We start from the raw sequence: 26,739 nt of genomic DNA on the forward strand, positions 1-26,739 counted from the left end.
TAGTAAATTGTAAGCGCTTATCGAGGCGAGTATATACATGACACATTTCCCAAATGTTAAATGCTAAAAAAAACTAGGTAGCGATATACTAGATTCAAATTTCTCTGGCAGCTTAGTCAACTGTCAGTACTCTCCTATAATGTTGCAAATCTAAATAGTAAATTGAAGTTCGGTGACTTCTTTGAATACGTTAAGACTTTTGATATAATTTTTTTAAACGCATGTACTCAGTGAGGATAGGCCAACATTTTTCCACTATTTCCAAGATTATCGGGTTCATTGGGTTGATTCGAAAACAAAATTCAAAGCAGGTCGTGCCATCGGTGGTTGTCTATTTGGTTATAGGAAAGACGTTGAATATCTCGTGAACCCCAAATTTCAGGTATCACCAGAAGGCGTGCTCTTATCAGTGAAAGTATGTAATCCAAGCTTTTGCTTTGTGCCTCAATACATAAATTGCACAAACTAGGACTCGGATTTTAATGGTTTAGAAAACTTTCTGTGTACACTCCTTTTTGTATCGTGTGAGACCTCAATGCCAGAACTGGTTCCTCGCAAATAATCTGTGAGAACTCTTTATCGGAGTCTCCGTGCATTTCTGTAGCCCGGAGCTCTAAGGATGTAGTCATAGACAAAAAAGGTAAACAAGTGCTAAGCCTAATCGATGGTTTTGGGGGTGTTGTTCTGAATGGAAGAGCTCACGGGGATATGTTAGATGCATTCACCTTTTTTGGTTCTGTTGACAGCTCTGTTATTGACTGTAATTCTTCGTGCGAGGAGTGGTCTCTTGAAACTTAGTGCGAGATCTTTCAAGAACGTAAAAACTGCAATATATCCAGTTTGTAACCTAGGCGATGATGAAAGTGTTCACCACTTTATCGGTGTTTGCCCAGCCTACAATGATTACCGGTTGGCTAGTTTTGGTGAAAAAGTTTTGAACCTGGCAAGTGTGGAAAACATTCTTAATGGTAGAGATTATGTTACTTTGTTTCAGTATCTGCAAACCAGGTGAAAGTATAGAGATCTTATTTTAAATAAACTTTCGTAAGCACTTTATGTCAAATAAGTTTAGTCAATTATAGTGTGGCACTCAACACGTTTGTTGCTGCATAATTTTAATTTAATATAAACTATTTTTATTTTTAAGTCCTTAATGTTCATTATCTTACAAATGTATGGTCTCTTTAATAGTTGAAAATAAATATACTACTACTACTACTACTATACATGTTGATTCAAACATATTCTCAGGTAAGTATATACACGTGTGCATTATTATCATTATATAAAATAATAATGGTTTCATCCTTAAGTCAAGCCAATTTTGTTTTGTATCCAAAATTAATATATCTGCTATTTTGAATTAAGTTATGGCTATGCACTGATTGTTTTGTAATCAAAGTTTATCATATTGTTCGCTTTATTTTAGTAATATTGGTTTCACACCATCGCCACTATGTGAGTGCTCTTCGTCCCATTTAGAGAGCTTTATCATAAATAAACTTTTTTTCCGTTAATATCTTTTGAACGACTCAAAGTTTTTGTTTTCCGCCTTCGGATTATTAATACTGAGGTGAAGCCAAGTCTTTTAGGACAAGTATTAGCAGTCGACCGCTGTTATAGACTTTTACAATGTATATATATATATATATATTTATACTACCAGACCCGGCAGTCGTTGTTCTGCCCTAAATTTGGTCTATCTGCATATATTTTAATAAGCTTGTTCCGTCTAACTCTGCCCTCGCCCCTATAGACTTTTTCCTAATCCTTGTATTCACTCCTCCCTCCGTATTTTTCGCTTCATCTATCTCCATCTTCGTCTCATTCTATCTCTTTTTCAGTTTCCTTCTCCTTCTCTCTTTTCTCTTCTATAAAGTTTTTCTCATTCTTCTTCATATCTTATTGCCAGTCCCAGAGGGTGGTATGTATTTTGCTCCAGTCCCATTCCGAGTCTCAGGCCCAGTCCCACTGCGAGTCTCAGTCTCAGTCTCAGTCCCAGTCCAAGTCCTAATCCCAGTCCCAGTCCGTCTCTAGTCTACTTCCCAGAAAAAAGCATCGTAAATACTAATATAGGCAAATTTATATACCAAATTTCAAGCAAATCGAATAGAACGTATGCAAAAAGGTGTGTGGGTATTATTAATTCATGTCTTTATTTCGTTCTTTCTTTGCTTCGCCAGGTTAATGCGACTAAATCGAATATCACAATGAAAATTACTTTAAAGCTCTCAGCAAAAGCTTTCATTTGATGTTCATAATACATACACATTTTAGGGGTATCCGGGTCCATGTTTTGGCCTATATCTAGAGACCCTAGTCACCCAGCGGTGACTCTGTACTAAAGCATACATCAACAGCTTCAATTTGATACCCATAATATAAAAACACGTTCTAGGTGTATCCGGGTCCACGTTTTGGCGTACATCTCGATACCCTAGTCAACCAGCGATATAAAATTTACTCTGTACTAAAGCACACATCAACAGCTTCAATTTGAAACCCATAATGTAATAGTACCTTCTAGGTGTATCCAGGTCCATGTTTTGGTCTATATCTCGAGACCCTTGTCACCCAGCGATGTAAAAATTAATCTGTACTAAAGCATACAGCAACAGCTTCAATTTGATACCCATAATTTGAAAACACATTCTAGGTGTATCCGGGTCCACGTTTTGGCCTATATCTCGAGACCCTAGTCACCCAGCGGCATAAAGCTTACTCTGTACTAAAGCACACGTCAACAGCTTCAATTTGATATCCATAATGTAAAAACACATCCTAGTGTTACCCTGATCCACGTTTTGGACTATACCTCGAGACCCTAGTCACCAATAGGTATGAAAACTACCCTGTACTAAAGCACCCATTAAACGCTTCAATATGATACCCATACTGTAAAAGCACTATCTAGGCGTTCACGGGCCCACGTTTTGGCCTATATCTCGAGACCATAGTCCCCCAGGGATATGAAAATTTCCCTCTACTATAACACTCATCAACAGCTTTCATTTGATATCCATATCCTATAAAGACATTCTAGGGGTACCCGGGTCCACGTTTTGGCCTATTTATCGAGACCCTAGTCGCCCAGGGATATGAAAATTACCCTCTACAAAAACACTCATCACCAGCTTTCATTTGGTATCCATATCCTATAAACACATTCTAGGGGTACCCGGGTCCACGTTTTGGCATATATATCGAGACACTAATCATCCAGGGGTATGAAAATGATCCTGTACTATAGCACTCATCAACAGCGTTCATTTGATATCCATGTTGTATAAACACATTCTAGGGGTACCCGGGTCCACGTTTTGATCTCAAGACCCTAAGCACGTAGCGAAAAAAAAGGTAGACCTTGGTCGATTCCCAGATCTACCCAATATTCTCACAAAATTTCATGAGAATCGCTTCAGCCATTTCGGAGGAGTTAAGCCTCTAACACCGTGACACAAGAATTTTATATATTAGATATGTTTTTTGGAAAATATTCAACCATGTCGAAAAAATAATGTATGATAAGCAAACAAATGTGTTTGGAATTTCCATTGTTAGTAATAACAAGCAAGGAAGGCTAAGTTCAGGCGTAATCGAACATTACATGCTCAGCTGAGAGCTTTGGGGACAAAATAAGGGAAAATCACCATGTAGGAAAATGAACCTAGGGTAACCCTGGAATGTGTTTGTATGACATGGGTATCAAATGGAAGGTATTAAGGAGTATTTTAAAAGGGAGTGGGCCATAGTTCTATAGGTGGACGCCATTTCGGGATATCGCCATAAAGGTGGACCAGGGGTGAATCTAGAATGCGTTTGTACGATATGGGTATCAAATGAAAGGTGTTAATGAGTGTTTTAAAAGGGAGTGGGCCTTAGTTCTATAGGTGGACGCCTTTTCGAGATATCGCCATAAAGGAAGACCAGGGGTGACTCTAGAATGTGTTTGTACGATATGGGTATCAAATGAAATGTGTTAATGAGTATTTTAAAAGGGAATGGGCCTTAGTTCTATAGGTGGACACCTTTTAGAGATATCGCCATAAAGGCGGACCAGGGGACTCTAGAATGTGTTGTACGATATGGGTATCAAATGGAAGGTATTAAGGAGTATTTTAAAAAGAGTGGGCCTTAGTTCTACAGGTGGATGCCTCTTCGAGATATCGCCATAACGGTGGACGAGGGGTGACTCTAGAATGCCTTTGTACGATATGGGTATCAAATGAAAGGTGTTAATGATTATTTAAAAGGCAGTGGGCCTTAGTTCTATAGGTGGACGCTTTTTCGAGAAAACACCATAAATTAGGTTTAGGGGTGACTCTATAATGTGTTTGTACGATATGGGTATCAAATTAAAGGTACTAATGAGGGTTTTAAAAGGGAGTGGCCCTTAGTTGTATATGTGAAGGCGTTTTAGAGATATCGACCAAAATGTGGAACAGGGTGACCCAGAACATCATCTGTCGGGTACCGCTAATTTATTTATATATGTAATACCCCGAACAGTATTCCTGCCAAGATTCCAACGGCTTTTGATTTCGCCCTGCAGAACTTTTTCATTTTCATTTTCTTTTACTTATTATGTGTCACACCCATTTTACAAAGATTTTTGTAAAGTTATATTTTGCGTCAATAAAACAATCCAATTTCCATGTTTCATCCCTTTTCTCGTATTTAGTATAGATTTATGGCATTTTTTTAATTTTTCGTAATTTTCGATATCGAAAAAGTGGGCGTGGTCATAGCCGGATTTCGGCCATTTTTTATGCCAAGATAAAGTGAGTTCAGGTGAGTACGTGAACTAAATTTAGTAAAGATATATCAATTTTTGCTCAAGTTATCGTGTTAACGGCCGAGCGGAAGAACAGACGGTTGTCTGTCTATAAAAACTGGGCGTGGCTTCAACCGATTTCGCCCATTTTCACAGAAAAGTGTTATCGTCATAGAGTCTATGCCCCTACCAAATTTCACTAGGATTGGTAAATTTATGTTCGACTTATGGCATTAAAAGTGTTCTAGACAAATTAAATGAAAAAGGGCGGAGCCACGCCCATTTTGAAATTTTCTTTTGTTTTGCATTTTGTTGCACCATATCATTACTGGAGTTGAATGTTGACATAATTTACTTATATATTGTAAAGATATTCAATTTTTTTGTTAAAATTTTACTTTTTAAAATTTTTTCTTAAAAAGTGGGCATGTTCTTCATTCTATTTTGCAATTTTTTTTTAGCACATATATAGTAATAGTAGTGACATTCCTGCCAAATTTCATCATGATATCTTGAACGACTGCCAAATTACAGCTTGCAAAACTTTTAAATTACCTTCTTTTAAAAGTGGGCGGTCCACGCCCATGGTCCAAAATTTTACAAATTTTATTTTCTGCGTTATATGGTCAACCCTCCTACCAAGTTTCATCGCTTAATCCGTCTTTGGTAATGAATAATGCCATTTTTTCGGTTTTTCGAAATTTTCGATATCGAAAAAGTAGGCGTGGTTATAGTCCGATATCGTTCATTTTAATAAGCGGTCTGAGATGAGTTCCCAGGAACCTACATACCGAATTTTATCGAGATACCTCAAAATTCACTCAAGTTATCGTGTTAACGGATAGACGAAGTCTATAACTTGATTCCTTTATACCTGTGCAACCAACCGTTATCCAATCAAAGTTAATATACTGTGTGTGCAAAGCACGCTGAGTATAAAAATATGGCTCCCTATGCAAAACTTAAAATTTTATAGGAAATATCCTAGACGTAATCATAAGGAAATAAAAAGAAGTTTCAATCTAATGTACATGGACATACATATTTTAACGAATTTACTGCAAATCCTCTTATTTGCAACCTTCTGCTAAGTTCGAATCACTAAACTGTTGAATGAATAACTCCAATATTTAATAATGCAAAATGGCCTTTATTAAAGTACTTCACAATAAATAACTCTACTATTGCCCGACAGATAGCGTGCTTAATTGAAAACTGATTCTAGCGCCTCTATCTTTCGCTGCCTTTTATACTCTTTGATTTTTTCGTTCGCATCTTCTAGGCGCTTCCATTTCCAGAATCTACTAGTTGACCATCAGCTATCAAATTTCGCAGCTATAACTACAATTGCACGATTTTATAGCTTCTCTCATTGCATACTTTCGGGAGTATCTCAGATATATGCATGTGGTTGTGCGTTGCTTCTCAACTGCGTATACGTACATATGTGTAGACATAATGATTGCTGCTAGCCTCTCCAAATGAACCACCCTTCTATTTCGTGGTTTCCCAATTATTTGTATGCGGTAGAGACCATCACTGATCCTCTTCACAACTCTGTAAGGGCCTTCCCCACTGCACCGATATTTGGATGGAACACCTTTCCGCCGGTGAGGGTTGTATAGCAGTACCAAATCTCCCTCCCGGAAACCTTCCGAATTATTTTCCTTGTCGTATCTGTGTTTCATCTTACTACTCATTATCCTGGATCGTTCCCTCGCACTCTGTTGTTTGGCCAATGAACTACTTCGTAGGGCTTGCGCTTGACGGATTGGCTTCGGATAATCTGTATCGTTCCCACGTTTCACAACAGTAGTGCGCCCCGGCTGGAAACTACCCCCGCATTCTTTGTGGGAAATTCGTTCCTTCGTTTTTGTGCGTCCATTAGGGTTTGTCAGTGCCAGTGTTTCTCTCGCAGGTACTTTTGATTTCGCTTTATTTGGCCCATTCGATCCATCAACTTTCGTGGTCTTTGTCGAGTCTTCACCACCACTATCCGATTACTGCTGAACCCTTTCTCCAAACTAAAGTTAAGTGGTATATCCTGGTTCTTATAGCGCATAATCTTTCTCCGCATATCGATCCTGATGTCATGGTCAACTAAGAAGTCCACTCCTAATATGACTTCATCAACAATCTCCGCCACAATGAATTTGTGTAGAACCATGACCTTTCCAATTAATACCTCACATACCACTTCTCCTTGGTCTTGGTTATACTCGCCAGTAACCGTACGCTAACTTGCTTCAGGTAACGGTTTTACTATCCTGTTGACCAAGTCAGATCAGATTAAGGAATGAGATGCGCCCGTATCTACAGTCAGTAAACGCCCCTTGCCATCCAGCTTTCCTTCGACGGCAAGAATGCTCGATTTTCTTCCAATTTCCGACACAGATATCACAGGATATTCAATAGCTTGGGCAAGTTTTCGTTCTTTACATCTGACACGCTCTTGCTCATCTCCTCCAACTTTGCGTTTACGGCCACCCACATTGTTGAAACTATATGGACCAAGATCGCAATGACGTGCAATGTGACCGGGCTTCCCGCATTTGAAGCATTTGATAACTCTTTCTCTCCACTTTTTCGATCCTTTCAGCGCCTCCAATATGGCGTCTACCCACTCTGGCCTTTCTACTTCCACACGGTGTGCTTTGAAAACTGGCATACACAGAAGCGACGCTGTCTCCTGAATCAGAGCTAGTGACACCATTTCTGCGAATGTTGGCTTTGGGTTTGCGTATGTCGCTCGCTTTGTTTCAACGTCCCGTATGCCAATTATAAAGCTCTGAATCTTGACCCTTTCAGTGTATTCCACGGGTACGTCCGCAGTTGCAAGATTTGCCAGCCTTTCAACAAAAGACGCAAACTCTTGCAATGTTTCACCAGGCCTCTGGAAGCGATTCAGTAACTCCATTTGGTATATCTGTCTCGTGTGCTCGCTTCCGTATTGCCTCTCAAGAGCGCTCATCAATGTTTCGTAGTTGTTCCGCTCTCCCTTGGGAATAGTCTGTAGGATTTCAGCAGCAGATCCTTTCAGTGCCACGAATAGTGCAGCAACTTTATCTTCAGCACTACAGTTGTTGACTGCTGCGGTCTTCTCAAACTGAATCTTAAACACCTGGAAAGGAACAGAGCAGTCAAAAGATTGAGTTTTTGCCTTTGGATTGGTTGCTGAAACAGCTGGGCGATTTAATTGCTACTCCTGTATACGACCTCTCAAATCTTCTATCTCAGCATCAATTTTGTCCTCGTGCTGCACAATTTTTGTACCCTGTGCTTCCAGCTTTGATGTTACCCTTGCTTCCTGTGCTTCCAACTGCGAAAATGTTTGCGCCACCTGCAATGATAAGCGCTCCTCTTGTGCTTCCATCTTAAATGTTATACGTGTCTCTTGCGACTCCAGTTGGGATGCTATGCGTGGTTCCAGTTGGGATGTTATATTTGTCTTTTGTTCTTCCAGTTGTGATGCACGTTGGTGGATATTTGTGATGACATTTCGGACATTTGTGCCGATATTGCAGCCAATATCATGTTCAAGTCTGTGTTCACCATTGTCTGCGGTGTTTCCTTTTTCTCCTCCAATTTTGTTGTCTCATCGCCATCAAGATGAAAAACATACTCTTCCACATTAATTCCCTCTAGTTCCATGGCCTTTCGTAGTCGTGTTGAAGTTCGAGTTTATTGCCGATTGTATTCAATCCACGGCTCTTCAACTCCTTCTTCAGTTGCTGGATCTTCAATTCACTCCACTTTGCAATGTCCAAGTTGTATTCGAAGTCTTAGGAATTTATTCAACAATTCCTCTTCTGGCACCAATTGTAACGAATTTACTTGCAATTCCACTTATTTCAAATCTTCTACTAAGGTTCGAATCACTAAACTGTTGAATAAATAACTCCAATATTTAATAATGCATAATGGCCATTTATTAAAGTACTTCACTATAAATAACTCTACTATTGCTCGACAGATAGCGTGCTTAATCGAAAACTGGGGCGCTACTCTATCTGTCGCTGCCTTTTATACTCTTTGATTTCTTCGTTCGCATCTTCTAGGCGTTTCCATTTCCAGAATATACTAGTTGACCATCAGCTATCAAATTTCTGAGCTGTAACTACAATTGCACGATTTTATAGCTTCTCTCATTGCATACTTTCGGGAGTATCTCAGATAAATGCATGTTCTCGATCCCATATTATTTTATATAATGAGTGTAGTAAAATATGCACATGTGTGTATACTTACCGGAGAATATGTTTAGATCAACGCTGGTATACCATTCGCCCCAAATGTTGCATCGATAAACGCTTACGATTTACTATTGCATCCTAAAATGTACTTGTATGTAGAGATTATCCCGTGGATGCAACAAACGCGAATTTTTCTTTCAACAAAGCGGAAAAATAATCAAAAAAATTCAAAAAAAAAATAAAAATAAAAAAAGAAATATAAAACCAAAAGTATTGCTTTTGATTATTTTTGATTTTTGTTATTTTTTTCTATAATCGGAAAAAATCATGTTTTTTTTTTGATATTTTTCTAATGGTAATTGTTGTTTGGAACGTGTACTTTATTCGGCGATGATATAAACAGAAGTGAAGAAAGTATAAAAAGAAATTACAATAGTATATGGACAAGTTAGAGTACAATGAAATAATACAGGGTTGCATTAAGATTACTTCGCACTCTCAAACACCAGCCCTCGAAGGATTTCGACTGCAACCTCTCAGAAAGTAGTATCTGTCATGCCTAAGTACGTCATGCATTTGTAGTGCTTCTCGGCTGGTAGTCCCTTCTTTAAGACATCCGCTGGCATATCTTCAGATCGCATGTAGTTTAAAATGATGGCGCCGTTTTGATGCTTCTCTCGTATAAAGTGATGTCGTTCGTCAATATGTTTGGTACGTGAATGGAAAGCGTTATTTTGAACTAGTTTTTGAGCACTCTGGCTGTCGTTAAATATTTCGATAGTTGTGCACTCTTTACCAATCTCATTCAATATTTTAGAAAGTGCCTCTCTAGTAGCTTCACACAAAGCCATATATTCGGACTCTGTGCTTAAAAGAGACACAGTTTTCCGTTTCCGAACTTCCCATGATATAGGTGCCCCAGCTAATATATAGGCGTAGCCGGAGTATGATCGTCTGTCCATCATATTTGCACCCCAGTCTGCGTCGACGACCGCGTGCAAGTCCGCTCCTGTTTGCTTATGAAGGAGACCATAATCCAAAGTGCCTTTAAGATATCTAGGTATCCGTTTTGTTGCCTTCCAATGCTCCTCTATGTAGTTGGAATTAAACTGGCTTAAAAAGTTAACTATATAAGCCAAATCACTGCCAAATATAACAGTGCACCAATTAAATTCTGATAGGGATACTTTCTCATAAGATCCACATCTGTTTTAGCTGGTTTTTCCAGTTTAAAGTTACAATCTAATGGCGTTTTAATGGGTTTGAAATCTTCCATATGAAATCGTTTCAAAATGTCAAATGCGTATTCACTCTGACTCAAAAATAAAAATCGGTTTTGCAGATCTTGCCGAAAATTTATACCTAGGCAATCGAATTTACTGCAAATCCTCTTATTTGCAACCTTCTGCTAAGTTCGAATCACTAAACTGTTGAATGAATAACTCCAATATTTAATAAAGCAAAATGGCCTTTATTAAAGTGCTTCACAATAAATAACTCTACTATTGCCCGACAGATAGCGTGCTTAATCGAAAACTGATTCTAGCGCCTCTATCTTTCGCTGCCTTTTATACTCTTTGATTTCTTCGTTCGCATCTTCTAGGCGCTTCCATTTCCAGAATCTACTAATTGACCATCAGCTATCAAATTTCTCAGCTGTAACTACAATTGCACGATTTTATAGCTTCTCTCATTGCATACTTTCGGGAGTATCTCAGATATATGCATGTGGTTGTGCGTTGCTTCTCAGCTGCGTATACGTACATATGTGTAGACATAATGATTGATTCGTTTATGTAGATGCATAATGATTGATTTATGGATGTGCATACAAGGCGCTGCTTAGCATCGGCTTTGAGATGGCAGTTCCCCTTAGTGTTGCTAATATTCGTAACAATATGTTAATAAATTTATCTGGGATATAACAACCTTTGACAACTGATCATAATGATGAATGAGAACTTAGAGATCGCTCCAGTTGGAAGTAAAGCTATAAACCTAAGTAGTATTACTCATACATGTTGTTTGAGCATATTTTTTGTCGTAAAACAATACGCACTCCCCGCAAGGTATTCGTCGGGTACATCTATAGACACGATAACTTGTAGGTGGGTATGTATGCACACATAGACCTAGATAAGCGCTCACGGTATACCATTACATCCACCAATGTACTTGTATGTACAAAATAACCAGTGCATAGCCATAACGTAATCCAAAATAGTGGACATAGTTATTTTGGATATAACAAAATAGGCTATACTTTAGGATGAAACCATAAAGGATCGTTGCTAAATGAAAGCTTTTGGACGCCAACCTATGAATCCAGCATTTATTTACATATTATCTGGGTAATTAGAAAAACCGCCGTTCTCGATCCCACATTATTTTATATAATGAGTGTAGTAAAATATGCACATGTGTGTATACTTACCGGAGAATATGTTCAGATCAACGCTCGTATACCATTCGCCCTAAATGTTGCATCGATAAACGCTTACGATTTACTATTGCATCCTAAAATGTACTTGTATGTAGAAATTATCCCGTGGATGCAACAAACGCGAATTTTTCTTTCAACAAAGCGAAAAAATAATCAAAAAAAAATAAATAAAAATAAAAAAAGAAATCTAAAACCAAAATGATTGCTTTTGATTATTTTTGATTTTTGTTATTGTTTTCAATAATCGGAAAAATCATGATTTTTTTTTTTGATATTTTTCTAATGGTAATTGTTGTTTGGAACGTGTACTTTATTCGGCGATGATATAAACAGAAGTGAAGAAAGTATAAAAAGAAATTACAATAGTATATGGACAAGTTAGAGTACAATGAAATAATACAGGGTTGCATTAGGATTACTTCGCACTCTCCAACACCAGCCCTCGAAGTATTTCGACTGCAACCTCTCAGAAAGTAGTATCTGTCATGCCTAAGTTCGTCATACATTTGTAGTGCTTCTCGGCTGGTAGTCCCTTCGTTAAGACATCCGCTGGAATATCTTCAGATCGCATGTAGTTTAAAATGATGGCGCCGTTTTGATGCTTCTCTCGTATAAAGTGATGTCGTCCGTCAATATGTTTGGTACGTGAATGGAAAGCGTTATTTTGCACAAGTTTTTGAGCACTCTGGCTGTCGTTAAATATTTCGATAGTTGTGCACTCTTTACCAATCTCATTCAATATTTTAGAAAGTGCCTCTCTAGTAGCTTCACACAAAGCCATATATTCGGACTCTGTGCTTGAAAGAGACACAGTTTTTTGTCAATTTATCTGCTAATGACATTTAGCGCGGAGGTAGTGCTATAGAGTTTTCTGAAGCCATGCTGATGAGGGGCTAGCTGCAAATTTGCTTGGAAATAAGGGAGCAAAATGGCTTCAAGCGTCTTTGCCACTGGCGATAGGAGAGATATCGGACGATATGACTCACCTACGTTAGCTGGTTTCCCAGGCTTTAGTAGCGGGACCACCTTGGCCATTTTCCATTTCTCGGGTATGGCAAAGGTGGAGAGAGACAGGTTGAAGACATGCGCTAAATATTTGAAACCCTCTTTCCCTAGGTTTTTAAGCATCGGCATGGCTATGCCGTCTGGGCCCACTGCTTTGGATGGTTTAGCGCGACCAATGGCGGTAATGGTGATTGGGGACGCGCTGAATTTGTGTTTATGTGCGTGTCTATTGGCTCTCCGTCTATCTTTGTCGACCGTAGGATGCATTATATATTGTCGGCAGAAAGCGCTTGCGCATTTTTCCGCATCCGACAGCACCTTATAGCCAAAGGCGATGGAAACTTTGTCATTTTGCTTAGTCGGATTCGATAGGGACTTTACGGTGGACCAAAGTTTACCTACACCGGTAGAGAGGTTACAACCTCTTAGGTGCTCTTCCCATTTCGCCCGCTTGTGTTCGTCCACAAGCAATCTGATGCGTTGGTTTATATCCCTTATTTGGGGGTCGCCTGGATTAAGCTGTCTTATAAGGTCGCGTTCCTCGCTAAGCTCGCGGCCTCCGCCGGAAAGTGGGGCCGGATTTCGGGAATTCTCCCGGCGGGAATGAAATGTGCCGAGGCGGATTCAATGACCTTACGGAAGGCACGCTCCCCTTGGCGGGCATCAGTCGGGATAGGGAGGGCAGCAAAGCTGCTATCTGTTGCAGATTTATATTCTTCCCACTTTCCTTTTTTGAAGTTTATGAAAGTGCGTTTTTCGGTGACAATGAAGTCGGCGGTACGCTCGAACGAAATAAGTATGGGCAGGTGGTCGGATGCCAATGTTACCATCGGCTGCCAGTTGACGCAGTTTACGAGTTCTGCGCTCACGATTGAGATATCTGGCGAGCTATGACAGCTTCCTACCATACGTGTGGGGGCGTCTCCGTTTATTGTGCAGAACGTCGTTTCTTCTATTTGATCCGCCAACATCTCACCCCTACTGTCCGCCCGCAAGCTTGAATGCCATAGGTCGTGATGGGCATTGAAATCGCCTAAGATAATGCGATTGTTGCCAGTGAGTAAGGCCTCGATTTTAGAGCGGTATCCACTGGGGCAACAGGTGACAGGAGGGATGTAGATGTTGATGATTTCTAGATTTGCATCGCCTGACTGGACAGATATGCCTTGACGTTCTAAGACATTGTCCCTGCGGTCGATGCCAGGATGAAATATATGATATTGCACAGAGTGGTGTATAATAAACGCGAGGCCGCCTCCATTTCCGCTCTCGCGGTCCTTCCTGTGGACATTATACCCAGAGCAGGTCTGCAATGCAGATCTTGCTGTGAGTTTAGTCTCTTGAATCGCAGCAATGCGGATGTTGTGCCGCTTCATGAAATCGACTATCTCCGTAATCTTCCCAGTTAGTCCATTACAGTTTAACTGCAGAATTGTGAAGTGCATGAGGGGTGACGCCGCCACTCTAGGGGTAAGTGACGGGTGACTACGCCTACGTTGTGGAAGGCCAGGACGCAATTGCTGTTGTGGCCTTGGGACTGGGCGCCCTTGGGCAAGCATTGGGGTACCCGGATGATTTGGGTTTGCGACCTGGCAACATGGCGCGATGAAACCCCTCGAGGGGTTGCCGTCGCGGAGACCAGAACATCTAGGAAAGTGGCACCACCCAAGGCAAGAGCTGCATTGAGCGGATGTCGCAAACCTATATATTCTGTGCTGGCAGACGGTGCAAACGGAGGTAGGGACTAAGAGTCTGTTTCCCTGACCTGCACGATTGCTGCCAGAAAAGAGGGGGGGGGGGGGGAGAAGAAGACGGGGGCAGGGGCTGATGCTCAGCATTGCTACCAGCTCTACTACGAAGGTAGTAGTTATGAGTGGTATCAGCTGTTTGAGTTGTTGGCGCCGTGGGGCGCGAGCAGCAGCGGGTACTTGTTGTGGCTTGCTGAGCAGCGAGGCTGCTGGAAGGTAGTGGAGAGGCGCTTAGGCGTAGACTACGGGACGCCCTTGGGCGTGAGCAGCAAGGAGCCACAAAAGATTTATAAAAGTTACGTGGACGTCGGGTTTTGGGATCAAGCCCAGAACAACCTGTCCGATGCAACCATCCCTTGCACGAGACACACTGAACAGAGTATGACCGTCCTAAAAAGATTATTTTCTGGCAAATACAGCAAAACCATTTCTCAGGACCGGGGTCAGGAGACGGACCCGGATTGGGTTCGATACCTTCCCGGAGTAAGAGAATATGTAGCAGTCCTGCTGCAAGGAGCTGCTGGGAGGATGACAATTTGTGGGAGGGACGAAACAAATTAAATGGGGTCACACTGAAATGACAGCCCTTGGTCGGGAAAAATCCCGAGTCGCTCCGGTACATAGAACCGACTGCCTTGGGAAGCGACAGATCGTCGACATATACAGTGATTAACATGAGTTTAAGCTTTGTTTTTATAATAAACAAACATGGGTCACGTTCCGAAGGTGTGAACCCCACTTTACGTAGTGTGGCGCTTAATTTTTGATACCATTGGAAACCTGATTGCCGTAAACCATATACAGACTTTTTAAGTTTACATACCAGATTGTTCGCTTTAGCTATATCTGATTTCCATCTTTCAGCTGTGCTTCTAATTTCTCGAGCTTGTTTGTCATCTACATTCATCAGTTTTCCTGAAACCACTTTTTGTAAGATTTCACTCAAGTATTCTTGCAATTCCATATACACGCTTTGCTCAAGATCAGAGCCGGCCACACAAATACTAAAACAATTGCATAAGTGTATGTAAAAATTGAGTGACAACTCCCCACCAGGGATGCACCTTAACGTTAAGCTAATCGTTTATCAAAAAATTTCCACCGTTTCCGTTGAAATACTTCGAAATATTATCGATAAAGAAATTATCAAGATAAATTGTATCTCGTTTTTAACCGAAACGAAAAGCTTTCGTTAACGTTAAAAACGTTAACAAAAACGTGATACTTTATGTTTGAATTGTGCTGGCAATGCTATAGCCATGGTGAAGCCGTAAGGTGGCAACAACGAGCGCACATACACACACAAACTATGTAATTTGTTTGTGTAATTCGTTGGTGGTAATGTCAAAAATACTCTGAGAAATGTTTGTACTGTCAAAATTCATGAGAAAAGTTGCAATCAGCTTGGCTAATGCTTTCACCTTTAATGACTCCGCCATCAATCAGCTTTGCCAGCATAGTTTGAAATTAATAATCAACATAAACGATTTGATTTCGTTTTGATATGGCAGAAAACGAAACGAAATCATTTCGTTAATTTGACGATCTTAACGTTAATAAACGAAACGAAATGACTTCGTTTCGTTTATTAACGTTGATTATCGTAACGAAATGATATCGTTTCGTTGGTTAAGCATGCCTGCTCCCCACAGTGTGCTATAAGAAAATGTGGACTGTGAAGTCTGAAATTAAAAAGGACTTTGGTTATTTGATTTCAAGCTAATCCTGACTATATTTACTTATATTTGTATAACTAAGAACGCGAAGGTCGAGCTAGCCAGATAAAACTTTTTTATAAAATAAGGTATGGTGTGTCTTCAATGCAAAATTTACTTTAAAAAAATTCACTTCTTCATTAAAAAAGAACTATAAAACAAAGTAAATGTAAAGATAGAAATATATTTTCAAAACATAAAGTTATTCAATAAAAAAAAATTTATAAAAATTAATCAAGCTAACTAGAACGTATAAAAAGTTACTTATATTATATTGTCAATATTTATTAATAATTAATTAATTATTATTAATTAATAATATTTAAATTGTCAATATTAATATGTATGTTCAAGGGAACTTAATAATACTAACTAAAACGTATTAAAAATCACTTTAACATTGCAGCAAATTGTTTTTATTATGTGCCCAAAAAGTAGCATGGACTTTTCCTTTTGCATTCACTGTTGATTTTAGTGAGTGACAAGCGAAAGCAAACGATCGTCATCACACATCGTTAGTGTCGGTGGGAAAATCCGAACTCAAATTGCACAATGTGCAACTTTTGGCCGGCTTTGCTCAAGATCACCGTTCAAGTAAGCTGTGATCACATCCATTTGATGTACTTACAAGCTAAGCTCTGCTGCTAGTGCTGATAACATTCTAATCGAAGTTAGTCGAGCTACGGGAGAGTATGTGAGATTAAAGTCTTGGACGTTGCGAGCACCCTTTTGACACCAGACGCGCTTTTTTCATATTACCATTTTTGGTGCGAAACAGAAAACGATTTCCAATAATCTTTCTTTCCGTAGGTCGCTCAACAATATCCCACGTTTTATTTAACATTTGTGCCATATACTCATTTGAGCCATGATGCACCCTCATCGCCATTTATTGCTTCTTGAAATGTTTCTGGGTCATTGGTCAGCGCTAGATTTCCATATTCACAATCCTCGAAATCATTGCTATTTGCATTGGAGCTTTCGGCAACTTCTTCAGTTGCACTATTTGCCGATTGTTGATAAAATTGTTTGCGTCGACCAGGTCCCGTGGTTTTAATTTGTTTTGGCCGACCTCTACCGCGGTTTGTGTCTTCGACACCTTCACGTTCGCTTGAAGATTGTTCAGCAACTTCGTCTGACTGAACATATAATTCATCATTTTTCAATTGTTCGGAGACGTTATCAGACTGAACATAAATTTCATCGTTTTTGAATTGAAAATCAATTTCTAAACTTTCTGATTTTTCATCATTACGTTTCTGGAACATTTTATCTAGAAATTTAACATCGCGGCTAACTAATTTTTCTTTTGTCTGGCGACCATAGGCGATACGCTTTGGCTTCTGTTGAATAGCCAACGAGGATACATTCTTCTGGGCGTGAGTCAAATTTAGTATTTTTATTGTCCTTTTTCAATACGTATGACTTTGTAACGAAAGGTATCAAATGAATTACTGTTGGGGTTTTCCCCTACCAAATTTTAAGTGGTACTTCATTTTTCAGTACTCTGGTGGGGCACCTATTTCTTACATAATTTGAGGTGTTAATAGCTTCTGCCAAAAAAACAGCTGTTAAACCTGCCTGTTTCAGCATACACCGAGACATTTCTAAACGTGTTCTGTTTTTTCGCTCTTCAACACCATTTTGTTGCGGTGTATAGGGAGCAGTCAGCCGGCGCTTAATACCACAATCATTTAAATAGTTTTGAAAGTCCGTTGTCAGAATTCTTCCCTGTAAAATTTTCTGCCGCATTCTTAAATAATTTAAACATTTGCAGAGCTTCACTTTTTTTTTTATAAAATAGACTTCGCTATATCGCGTAAAATCGTCCGTAAAGGTTATAAAGTATTTTGCGCCTGAGTGTGAGCGTGTGATCGCATTCGCCCACAAACATCAGTGTGGACGATTTCTAAGAAATCGGACGTGCGCTGCTCGCTCTGCTTCGACTTTCCTTTGTTTGCTTTTCGCTGATACAAATTTCACATATTTGCAGCTTTTCGTTTGTGTCAAATTATATGCCGTGCACCATATTTACTACACGCTTCAAATCATTTTCGTTTAAATGACCCATTTGTCGTGCCAAGTTGGTATATTGATATTTTTCGTTTCAGAAATATTTGCAATAGGTTCAGCGCTTTTAATATATACAAATCACCAATTCGTGTAGCTGTAAGAATGTGTTTATTATTTTTTACAACAATTGCTTCATCTCGTCGAAAATTATTTCGTACCCTTTGTCAGCAATTTTTGACACAGACAATAAATTTGTTCATAGCTCTTTCACGTACATCACCTTTTCGAAGTTGATTCCCCACTATTTCCCCTTTCGTTGATAGTCGCTTTGACATTATCAACATCTGTGATGCTAGCTGTGTTGCTGTTCGCCAAGCAGAGGGTTTTGTTTATCTCTTTAAATATTTCAGAGTTTTCTCTATTTGAAGACATATGCGATGAAGAGCCACTGTTTAAGCACCAATATTCGCTTAGATTTTTTGCCAACAATGCTGATTCGGATAAATGTGGGAGCTCTTGCGTCGCTTGGATATGGATTTTCATCGACGCGTAATCCCACAAATCGCACTTTATCAAGATGGCACGCATTTGTATGTTCCAGCTACGATAATTATCCGCGTTTAGCGGATCAATCCTCACACTTGTCGTGGCCATTTTTTAATAAATCGACGTAACTATTATCAGTTACCGATCGCTCAAATTTATACCTAATTTAACTTCTTGAAAAAATTACCATTTTCCGAATTTAGGTAGGGCTGGGCCCACAACCTGTTGTTTGAAACGTGTACTTTATTCGGCGATGATATAAACGTAAATGAAGAAAGTACAAAAAGAAATTACAATAGTATATGAACGAGTTACAGTAAAATGAAATAATAGAGGGTTGCATTAGGATTACTTCGCACTCTCCAACAGTAATCAATTAGTAATTGCTTTTTTCGGAAAACAATTGAAATAATCATTGGCCATTAAAATAGGCATCTAATTGATCGTTTACTGATGCTAATTCAAATATAACAGGTCTGGGTCAAAGTTAGATAATAAAGCGATTTTTCAAAAAACATTTTAGTGTTTCGTCAGTACAAGCGATACCATTTATGCCAGGAACTTCACCCATATATCATTCGATAGGTAATTTTATTTGTATTAATTCTGATCTTAATAATATTTTTATAAAACGGTTATTTTTAGCAGTATTTGGCATTTATCCAATCATCTTAATCTTAATGCGGCCACCCTGATCATACAAATAAAATTACCTATCGAATGATCTACGAGTGAAGTTCCTGGGATAAATGGTTTCGCCTTTACTGACGAAGCACTAAAATTTTTTCTGAAAAAATTTCCGTTTTTCCTAACTTTGACCTCAATTAGGCACGTGTTAACATTATCGGATTGGCCTGAAACTTTGCAATAATCATTTTCTTATCTATTGGCATATTTAAGGAGGGTGCCCCGAAAGATAGAACAAAAATTAAAATTCACCATATACCTTGTAGCCACCCTAATATACACCCATAATGACAACACTGATGAGCGTTGATAAGATCAAGTGACGTTACATCCTTTTTCAAAAGAATAATAATTTTGAAAATGAGGTAAAAGATGTTATTTACTAATTCAAATGGAAATAGAGCCAACAATGCTTAAATTGTATCGAGCGGATAAAACCATTATAGGTCCTGTTTGTAATAAGAAATCGGGGATTTTTAGTATTTAGTAAAAAATGCACACTTATTTTAATTATTGAATTTTTTCTACGAATTTTGTGTTTTTCATATCCAGCATTTTAATTTCATATTATACTTAATTAATATTTTGACTTAAATTCGATAACCACGAGATCCGCTGCGAATCCATGCACATTTAATGTTAGAAATGTATTTTATTTCTCTTTTAAAAGGGTAATAACACTGCCGTTATAATCTGTCGCCAGCCATAGATTATATATACAAAACAAACGATAAAGGAAGGTCACAATACAATATTGTATTCAGACCAAGTTACATTAATTTTCCATCTGTGTAAAATCTACAAAATAAAGTGAGCCACTAAACTAATAATTTACCATCATTTTGCAGGTTTCATCTATAAACAGAGTACTGCGAAACTTGGCTGCCCAAAAGGAGCAGAAGCAACAACACAACACCATTTTTGCGAACACCAGTAATACCAGCGGTGCGATCACACGCAATACCAGTGCACCTAACGCAGTAAATGGTATTAGTAACGTAATAGTGTGTGGAACTAGTTGCAACGGCAATACTGATGTATTACCTACTACGAATACCCCGCTGAATTCGGATGGAAGAGTTGACAGTAGCGCTGGGGGTGAGAGCGGCGGCGATACTGACAGCGGAAACAACATTTTTGAAAATTTTCGTCTGCTGAATGGGCGCCCTCACCATTGTGTAGCTAGTGCACGTTCATCCCTCCATCTTCCGGGTAGCTTGTTTAGTGCCGCGGTATCCAATCATCACCACTTTCAACCAGACTCGCATCCCCAAACTTCGTTTCTCCAGTCTTCCGCTACACACACACTACCACATCCGCATTTCCATTCTGCTGTCGCGAACCAGAACTGGACGCCACGGCAGTATTCTACGTCGTGGTATTCGCGTCAATTTAACAGTACTGATGTCGGTACATCAGTGTGTAGCATACCGAACAGAAATCCGGAAATCCTTACAACATCTTTAGCAACGGGTATTCAGTCACTGAGTCCATATGACAATGCCGGTTGCAGTGAAATCATGAGCAGCTTTTCCCTAACTCAGCAAAGCAGTAACCCGAAGAGTGATGAAGTGGCGTTAAAAAAGGGTAAGTGCATTCGTGTTAAGTTAAATTTACACTTCATATAAGGAAATCCTATTGATAAATAAAAAGTACCAACTGCTTCAAAACTTAAAGAACATTGGTGCTCCTTTACACGGAGCCCTTTATTGATAGACAATTAACCTATTCTTAATTCTATCTGAACGAATGCAGTTCATGCACTTTGTAAATATACATTCGTAAATATTTATATGTACATACTTTCAAACTATTTTGGGAACGCACTACAGATAAGAAGAGCATCCCTATTATCCCAAATATACAAAAAGAAACGAAAGCATCTGATCAGACTGATACCAACGCCTCTAACACCTCTCTCATTATGGTCCACCCCTGTTGAAACAGCAAGTTTCCTCGGACTCCCGTCAGAGGACATTGATGACAATTTGTGATTGGTCAGACCTATTGGATGGGGCGAAGCACTGCTACAACAACAAAAACAACAAAAGCATCTGATCATGCATAGAATTTGAGCATCCGAATAAAGTGAATACTCACTCGGTATTTGTTCGCTACACTGCACTGCTTTTTGCACAAATAAAAAACATATGCGCTCTGCTATTTATTAGCAATTAGAAATTAATTTCAAAACTTCTCCACACTTCAACGTTTGCAAACTTCAAGTTATAAAATAAATGCATATACAAGAGATATGGAAAGTATTGAGCGCGTTCGCGGTTGCCGGCTATTAGTACAAGACTAGTTCGTTGCAATTTGTATGATAGCCCTTCGTGGTTGTTGGCGCCTTCCAATTCGCCGCGCATGGCTGCGCGTAAGGATGGCGCACGCCGCCGTCTAATATAGAAGGTAGGCGGCTTAAACAACATCACAGCTTTTAAAAATTTCCGTCACTAACTTTACCACAAATATCGTTATTTTTTGTTGACAATAATGACCTTTTTTTGTGCGATATCTGATCTTAAGTACTAAACAAATTTGGATAGTGCATGGAACCTTCAGTGGGCCCACTAACTCGCATTTTTATACTCAGTTGAGCAGAGCTCACAGAGTCATCATCATTTGCTAGTTATCAAGTTGATTTGACCAGCAGCGGCAGCGCCGGCGAAGACCGCCAGAAACAACTCCGGCATCAGCAGCATTGACGACGACAGCGGCAGCGGCAGCATTTACGGTTGGAGCAGCAGCAGTCATAAGTATAATATATATGTAGTTAACAAATTTTTGCCTACGTTTTTATAACACATATATGTATGTATAGAAAACAGAAAATTTCTTTTATGCGGTGCGTTATAATATATATACATTTTGGATTTTTTAAAGTGGTGCGTTCTACATTTAACTACTTCGGTTTTCAACAATTTTAAATTTGCGAAGACTGTTGAATTTGATAAGCAGTTTGTAAAGTGTAAATTTAGAATTTTTTTATATATAAACGGTGGGTTGTTAAAAACCAATTAAAATTTTTTGAAATATGCGGTGGTTCCGTTAAAAACCAAGTACATTTTTTTTGAAATATGCGGTGGTTCCGTTAAAAACCAAGTCAGATTTTTTATATAAAGCGGTGCGTCCGTTAAGATATACGAATTTTTTTAAAAATAGGTGCGTCTGTGAACATAAAAGAATATTTGAACAGATAAGCAAATTTGTGAAATTTTTACCAATTAATACCTACATACTTTTGTGCAAAGTTTAAATTCAATCACTTCTTAAAGATTTTTCTATACAAGTATAATGCAGTTTTCATTAATTCTTCAAATAAATTGTTAAATATTTCTTTAGCGACTATTCACCTGTAAATCAGATCAATTTTACAATTTTTTTTCTTTTTCCTCAATATTTCAGCTCAAATACAAATTCAGACATTCAAATAAATACTTCATTAATTTCATAGTTTGAACTAAATTATCTGTGCTATTCTGATAATTTCATATGTACAACCTTTAAAGTGGTAAGCAAGTGCAAAAAACTTCAGATTCAGAATCCGATTCCGATAAATCAGCCTCAAGCTACGAAAGTTTAACTTCATCTTCGACCGATAAAGTCACCAAACAGGAAAATAGATTTTCTCTGTCAACAGATTTTCCAGGCTTCGAAAATTCTTCCATTAAAAATTTAACTCCTAATTTACATTCAAATCTTAACGATTCAAATAGTGAAAAATTAACTTCAACTTCTTCTAATTTAGAATCAGATCTTAACGATCCAATTAGTACAAACGTTGCCTCACCTTCTAATCCAGCTTCAGATCTTAACGATCAAATCATGGCAACACTTGAGGAAAAGAGAATTTTTATTAGCACATGTGCTAATTCTATTAGAGAAAACTACAGTGGTGATCCACTAGCACTTGATTCTTTTATAGACAAAATTGCATTCCTTGAACAATTCGCTACTGCAGATTTAACCGATACTTTTATAGCGTTCTTAAAATTAAAATTAGAGGGTAAAGCCCGTGAAGCAATACCAACACAAGCAACTTCATTCAATGATATTAAAACAGCTCTAGGTAATAGGATCAAACCAGACAACTCGAAAGTTGTAGCAGGGAGAATTGCAGCGTTGCACGTTAACGGTAACAATTATCCAGATTTTGCCAAAAAAGTGGAAGATTTAGCTGACTCACTTGAGCGGTCTCTTATTATTGAAGGGATCACTCTAGCGAAAGCTCATGAAATGACAGTCGAACAACAGTTAGCGTGTGTCGTCTAAATGCAAAATCAAATTTAGTAAAAACCATTTTAGCCTCAACAGCATTTACTGATCCGAAAGACGTAGTAGCAAAATTAATTGTAGAACAAAACAACGAAGTAACTGAACACAAGGTTCTAGCTTTTCGATTACGTGGTAACAGTACATTCAGAAATCCACATGGTAGTTATCGAGGTTTTTACCCAAACCGCGGCTATACTGGTTATAGAAATAATAGTTCATTTTCATATAATAGTAACTACAACAGTAACAATAATCAGAGATATCGCTATGATAACAGAAATAGATACCAAAATAACAACAATAATAATATACGTCCAAATTCCAATTCAAATACAAACAGCGGTAACAATAGAGGTAAAAATTCTAGGTCATCCAACGGTAGAGGTAGAAACGCAAACGTTCGCGCTTTAAACGCCAGCGCCCCTCAGGAGCGAACACTGAGGGAGGACGAATTAAGCGAGTAAGCGAACTTCCCTCACCATTAGCCATCTATTGTTTAAATTTAAATTACTCTGATTTCATTGAATTACAACTTAACGATTCACAAAAATTTTGTTCTTTCCTAGTAGACACTCAAGCGGACATTTCCTTAATAAAAGTATCATGTCTAGACAGAAATACTTCCTTAAATACGAACGACTTTATTAACATTACCGGTGTCACTTCTAATTCAGTTTCTACTTTAGGTAAAATTACCGCAAATTTAAATTTTCCTAACTTTTCTATTAAACATATTTTACATGTAGTAAATGAAGATTTTAATATTCCATCCGATGGCATACTTGGTAAAGATTTTCTGAAAATTAACAAATGCGTTATTAATTATGAAAAAAATAGTATTTCGTTTTGGGTAGGTAATGAAAAAGTCGCGGTACAAATCCTACACGGAACAGAAAGCGACAGTTGTATCATTCCACCAAGATGTGAAATATTCAGATTTTTTGATTTAGGAGATTCACCCGAACCACTTTTCGTGGACTCGCAGGAAATTGAAAAAGGTGTTTTCACAGCTTGGTGCATTGTTAATTCCATTAACCCAATAATCAAAGTCATTAACACCACGGATGATATAAAGTATGTAAAAAGAAAAAGTATTCGGACAGAAAAAATTTCAAACTACAATGTTTATACAATAAAGAATTAAAATTGAAACACCTTATAGTCGTTTATATATATGACTGCTGCAAATTGAATGGCCAAAAACCGAATTTAATTTCGAACATTATACTATTACAAATTTCAAAAATATTGGAAATAAAATTTTAAAATCATTAGAAATTATTTTAACAGATCCAGTGGAGACAGTAACAGATGAAGATACAAATTTAAAACTAATGAAAATTTACCATAATGATCCAATTTCTGGTGGACATTGCGGAATGAAAAGACTTTAAGCAAAATTGCGAACAAAATTTTATTGGAAGAACATGACTCGCGATATATCGAAATATATCAAAAATTGTAAAGATTGTCTCTTAAACAAGGTTAAACCTAAAATAAAAGAAAAACTTGTTTTAACACCAACTTCTTGTAAACCATTCGATATACTAGTAATTGACACAATAGGACCCCTGCCTGAGTCCAAATATGGTAACAAGTTCGCACTTACCATGATTTGCGACATGACTAAATACCTGGTAACAGTCGCTGTGCCAGACAAATCGGCAAAAACAATCGCTTCAGCTATTTTTGAAGGATTCATTTTAACTTACGGCACAATGAATGCCATAAAATCAGATTTAGGTACTGAATTTAAAAATGAATTATTCGAAGAATTAACAAAGCTTTTAAATATTCAACATAATTTTTCAACTGCATACCATCCTGAAACTGTTGGCACGATTGAACGTAATCATAGAGTTTTTAATGAATACTTACGTGCATATCTAAAAGACACTTTTTCTGATTGGGATGTTTATTTAAAATACTTTACTTTCCGACACAATACTACGAGTAGCACAGTTTTCGACAATCAATTTTCACCTTACGAGTTAGTCTTTGGGAAAAAGGCAACTTTGCCTAATGAATTAAGTAAAGAAAAAATTGACCCAATTTATAACGTCCAAAACTATGCCAAAGAAGTTAAGTTTAGGATGCAGAAAACGCACAAAATGGCACAAAATCTAATTAATAAAAATAAATTACAAAGTAAAAATCTGTACGATAAAACGGCACGACCTCTAATTGTAAAAATGGGAGATAAAGTACTTTTACAAAAAGAACCACATCATAAGCACGAAAATATTTATCAAGGTCCTTTTATTATAACTAAAATTAACGAACCTAATGTAACTATTTTCGATAAAGTTAAAAACAAAGAAAAAGTAGTACATAAAAACCGCCTAAGTAAAGTAAACTAACATTACCTCAATACGTTTACTTTAAATATAAGGGAATCGAGATAGATATAGACTTCCATATATGAAACTCATCAGGATCGAAAAAAAATTTGATTGAGCCATGCCCGTTAACACGATAACTTGAGTAAATTTTGAGGTATCTTGATCAAATTTGGTACGTAGGTTCCTGAGCACTCATCTCAGATCGCTATTTAAAATGAACGATATCGGACTATAACCACGCCCACTTTTTCGATATCGAAAATTTCGAAAAACCGAATAAGTGCAATAATTCATTACCAAAGACAGATAAAGCGATGAAACTTGGTAGGTGAGTTGAACTTATGACGCAGAATAGAAAATTAGTAAAGTTTTAGACAATGGGCGTGGCATCGTCCACTTTTAAAAGAAGGTAATTTAAAAGTTTTGCAAGCTGTGATTTGGCAGTCGTTGAAGATATCATGATGAAATTTGGCAGGAACGTTACTTCTATTACTATATGTACGCTTAATAAAAATTTGCAAAATTGGAGAAGGACCACGCCCACTTTAAAAAAAAATTTTTTTTAAAGTAAAATTTTACCAAAAAATTTAATATCTTTACAGTATATAAGTAAATTATGTCAACATTCAACTCCAGTAATGATATGTTGCAACAAAATACAAAAATAAAAGAGAATTTCAAAATGGGCGTGGCTCCGCCCTTTTTCATTTAATTTGTCTAGGATAATTTTAATGCCATAAGTCGAACAAAAATTTACCAATCCTTTTGAAATTTGGTAAGGGCATAGATTTTATGACGTTGACTGTTTCTGTGAAAATGGGCGAAATCGGTTGAAGCCACGCCGAGTTTTTATACACAGTCGTCCGTCTGTCCTTCCGCATGGCCGTTAACACAATAACTTGAGCAAAAAGCGACATATCTTTACTGAACTTAGTTCACGTACTTATCTGAACTCACTTTATCTTGGTATAAAAAATGAACGAAATCCGACTATGACC

General features: G+C 38.0%; 1 protein-coding gene across 15 annotated transcripts in view; it reads left to right on the forward strand.

Annotated features, from left to right (window-relative positions):
- ey (eyeless) overlaps positions 1 to 26,739 on the forward strand; it is a 2,912,801-nt gene that overhangs the window by 1,953,332 nt on the left and 932,730 nt on the right. For all 15 annotated transcript variants that reach the window (XR_010947866.1, XR_010947867.1, XM_067758165.1 and 12 more), the window contains one exon: positions 19,973 to 20,711. Coding sequence is in view for 13 of the 15 variants with exons in the window: in XM_067758165.1 (XP_067614266.1) it covers positions 19,973 to 20,711 (739 nt within the window). In the remaining 2 variants the exon portion in view is untranslated. The remainder of the gene's footprint in view (positions 1 to 19,972; positions 20,712 to 26,739) is intronic.

This window comes from Eurosta solidaginis, chromosome X, assembly GCF_040869045.1.
Source record: "Eurosta solidaginis isolate ZX-2024a chromosome X, ASM4086904v1, whole genome shotgun sequence".
NCBI lineage: Eukaryota > Metazoa > Arthropoda > Insecta > Diptera > Tephritidae > Eurosta > Eurosta solidaginis.